Source organism: Centruroides sculpturatus, unplaced genomic scaffold (assembly GCF_000671375.1).
Source record: "Centruroides sculpturatus isolate CEXI.00-Female unplaced genomic scaffold, Cexi_2.0 scaffold226, whole genome shotgun sequence".
Classification (NCBI taxonomy): domain Eukaryota; kingdom Metazoa; phylum Arthropoda; class Arachnida; order Scorpiones; family Buthidae; genus Centruroides; species Centruroides sculpturatus.
Genome location: NW_019384525.1, coordinates 802143 through 805540, shown reverse-complemented (window position 1 = coordinate 805540; position 3398 = coordinate 802143). Strand labels below are relative to the sequence as shown.

General features: G+C 40.4%; 1 protein-coding gene across 1 annotated transcript; it reads right to left on the bottom strand.

Annotated features, from left to right (window-relative positions):
- Positions 1-2621: 2621 nt before the first annotated feature.
- Positions 2622-3398, bottom strand: LOC111622846. Its single transcript, XM_023365267.1, has 2 exons — positions 3384-3398; positions 2622-3033 (listed from the first exon to the last, which is right to left on the bottom strand). Exons 1-2 carry the CDS (start codon positions 3384-3386, stop codon positions 2662-2664), a joined length of 375 nt encoding a protein of 124 aa, XP_023221035.1. The 5' UTR covers positions 3387-3398; the 3' UTR covers positions 2622-2661.

Below are 3398 nucleotides of genomic sequence, written 5' to 3'. Positions count from 1 at the left end.
ATTTTGGGTATTTTAAGCATAAAATAACTTACTAAAGTCAATAACGAGTATAATCATTTATAAAATAGAAATTGAAAGACTGGTTAGATGGTCTGGCTTACCGTTTGCTGGGAGAAGCGGCTTTAACAGAAGTGTTACTTAAAATCGTCACAGTCCCTTTATATATGTTTGCATCCGTAAAACGATTCTTCCTCCCATTAACGTCTTTTTCTAATAGTTTTTTCATTATATTTTACAAATTCGGTCGTTCCAGGCATTGACGTTTTGTCAAATCGACGTTGGAATTTACGATGCGTGACGATCGGGTGCGTATTGGTTACGGCCGTTTTCGGATTATCTGACAACGTAACAAACAAATTTCTGTGATTTGAGGGCATAAAAAATTGTCGAACGAATGGGTTTGACCAAAAATGCCGTCATTCTATTTGTTCTCTATAAAAACGCGGAGAATATAGACGCGATCGACACGGTAGCCGATTGTTTGTCACAGATAATTACGTAGAGGAGGAAAATTGTAATCATTTTTAGAGAAAATCGATTTTTCTCCAGAAAAATCCATAAAGGATAATGCTCGATTGATTACAGAAAGTAGAGAAACCTCTTGTCACCAATTCATATTCGCACGGTTTCGCCTACAGATTCAATCCACTAATCCGTTATTAATTGCCACGGCAATTAAATTAATTTCAATCTATTCTTATTCCATTTATTTACGTCCAGCAATAATCGTCGATCCATCCGAGTACTGTATTTGCTTTTACTCTTGGAATTTCAACAGACGGCTGGAAGGTGATTTAAGTTTCTATTAACTCGGCTCCGTGTCGTCGTAATAAAGAGTTTTTATTCGATTTCTGTTAACCAGTTATTAAATATCATTTTTATCGAGATTTTATTTTGTAGAAGATAACTTTAAAATATTTTCCGTCACTTTAGTCAGTCTACAGATAGACGGTCGGATGGCCCGGGCGATTACGGCGTCATTTCTATAGTACTTCTAGGGGAATTTTTCGTGGGCGACCGTTTTAAACAAGGGTTTGAAAAGGCATTGTCAGTGCCTTTTTAAAAAAGTCTATAGAAAAGTATTAATAAGAAAAGGAAACTTCTTGTGTATATAGACGTGATCCGTAGCGTAAAGCGAAAATTGCTTTTTATATAAGATAACTATAATTAATAATAATATCAAACCGTAATCGAGGTTCGGTGCGTGCGACACTATAACATAATACTAGTGAACCGTAGACTACATTTGTTACGTCGTAACGTAGTTTTACCTTCATTTATGCAACTAAGGTACTGTTTTTTCAGTTTTTCCACGCACCCATCGATTAGGTTATCTTCACAATAAGATATACGTTGGGTTTTCGTATTAATCATAAATGTTACTGTCGGGATGGTCGGTGGTTTGGAAAATTCGGGCGTGGTGGGTACTTTGGAAATTTCGTAAACAAATTCCGGTGTTCCGAGGGTGTCGCCTACGCGAAGGAAATAATCGACGTTTTATTTACTCGTCGTCGTTTGTGAGACTCGTTAGACGGAGATTTATCTGTTTATTTTTCAGACGTTTTTCCTCCTCTGCCAGACCCGCTCTAATTTCCTCCGTTTAAAATGTATGTCTCCGTTAAACGAACCGCGACCGACTGGAAAATGGGGTTCGGTAGAAACTTCTGCTTATCCCGTTCTAATATAACGACAGATTCGTTTGGAAAGAATGATTAAAATAAACTCTAACAATTATATTGAGAAAGCAAACGCCGGAGCTTTTTCCACGTTGATTTTGGACCGGAGCCGTAACCAAACCTTGGGGTGGGGAAGAAGAGGGGGAAACTCCGTTTTTTTCCGTCGTCCTTCAAATCTTCGTAACACTATAACGAGACGTTTGTAACGGTAAATAGTCGTCAGACCCAGACATTTACATGGAAATTACTTTGTCTCTTTTCCGTTGGAAAATAAAACGTTCTCCTTTATAAAAAATAAAACGAGCCTTTTGCTTTGTCCAATCTGGGAAAATTTAAATGTATAATTTAAAATTTTATAATTTTTAAAGGTTTAACTTCGGAAGTTACCAACGGTTGTTTCATAAACCACAATCGCGTCTTTATACAATTTCCAGGGCTTAACTAAAATGTTCGATGGCCAACGGATGCAGTTTCGCTATCTTCATTTTCTACACACGTTTCGAACTAAGTTATTTCTATAACGTGTATTGACCGCGGCCACCGTGGAAGTAATTTTATGGGATAATTCCGCTCTCGTTCCTTATAAAAGCCGTGGGATGGCGGAGGATAGAGGTAGCGTGCCTTAAAGATGCCAAGACGGGAGATGGAATCCGATCCATTCTTTTGTATTGCTCGTTTGGCGGCAGAAATCTCGGCTTCTCCATCCTATTATTTCGGACGTCGATGCCGGTTAACGTATTCTCCAATCGGTATTTTCGTAAATAAAACAGTTGTAAAATGTATTATTTTACCAAAGGCGAATCCGCGGATACAATTATTTCGCGTTGTAAGGTAATTTCGCTCGGAGCTATAAAAAGTTTTAAGACGAAATTGCAATAAACGGACAAAAAATGAAAAAATATTTTTATTCAACAAAATTAAATACGATGGAAGATAGGCCTTAACACTTGTCGACTACGTAAATAGGGGAGGGACGGGAGTGGGGTCAGTGCCATTTTTTGCCCCAACTTTTGTAACTCTTGTGGGCTCCGTGTTCTTGTTTGACGTAGTGGTGGACGGGAGTGCCGTCGGCGTGCCCTATTTTTAAGGGGCCCGAATAGCCGTAACCCGAACCGCCTCCTCCGAACCCGTGTTTCTCGCTGCAGAGTTTGAGTCCGTCGAACCATCCTTTCATCCATCCGTCCCAGAAAGTGCCGTGTTTGTGCGACAGACCCCCGAAAGTGTGGGCGAAGGACGAACTCTCCTCCGTCAAGAAGTCGCCGTCCTCGGGGGTGGATTTGGAGTGGAAGTATTGGGCGGAGGAGGGAGGAAGCAGGGAGAGGTGGAAGAGCGTCACCAGGAGGGGAATTACTCCAATCTGAAATAAAAAGTCAAGATGGTGTTATAAGAAAAATATTCCTTTTTTACCATTTATAAGTAGACAATCGATCATTGTTTTCCAACTGACCCAGAATCTCCAGACATTAAAAGAGGCATTGGAACGTCTTAACATTTTTCGCGCGGCTTTCCTTCTATCTTCGAGAATAGTCGCCGTGACGTTTTTTTTACCCTCCTTAGACGTTTACTACGAGTTTTTGGGTTCCGACTCGAATTTAATAATAATATAGAAATGGCGGGCGGGGAGAAAGAGTCGGTCGGAGGAAGGAGCCGAGCCGACTTTGGCTACGGCAGCCAAAAGGGAGGCGAGAAAGGCAAAAGGATGCTTACCATGATCGTCGGCGG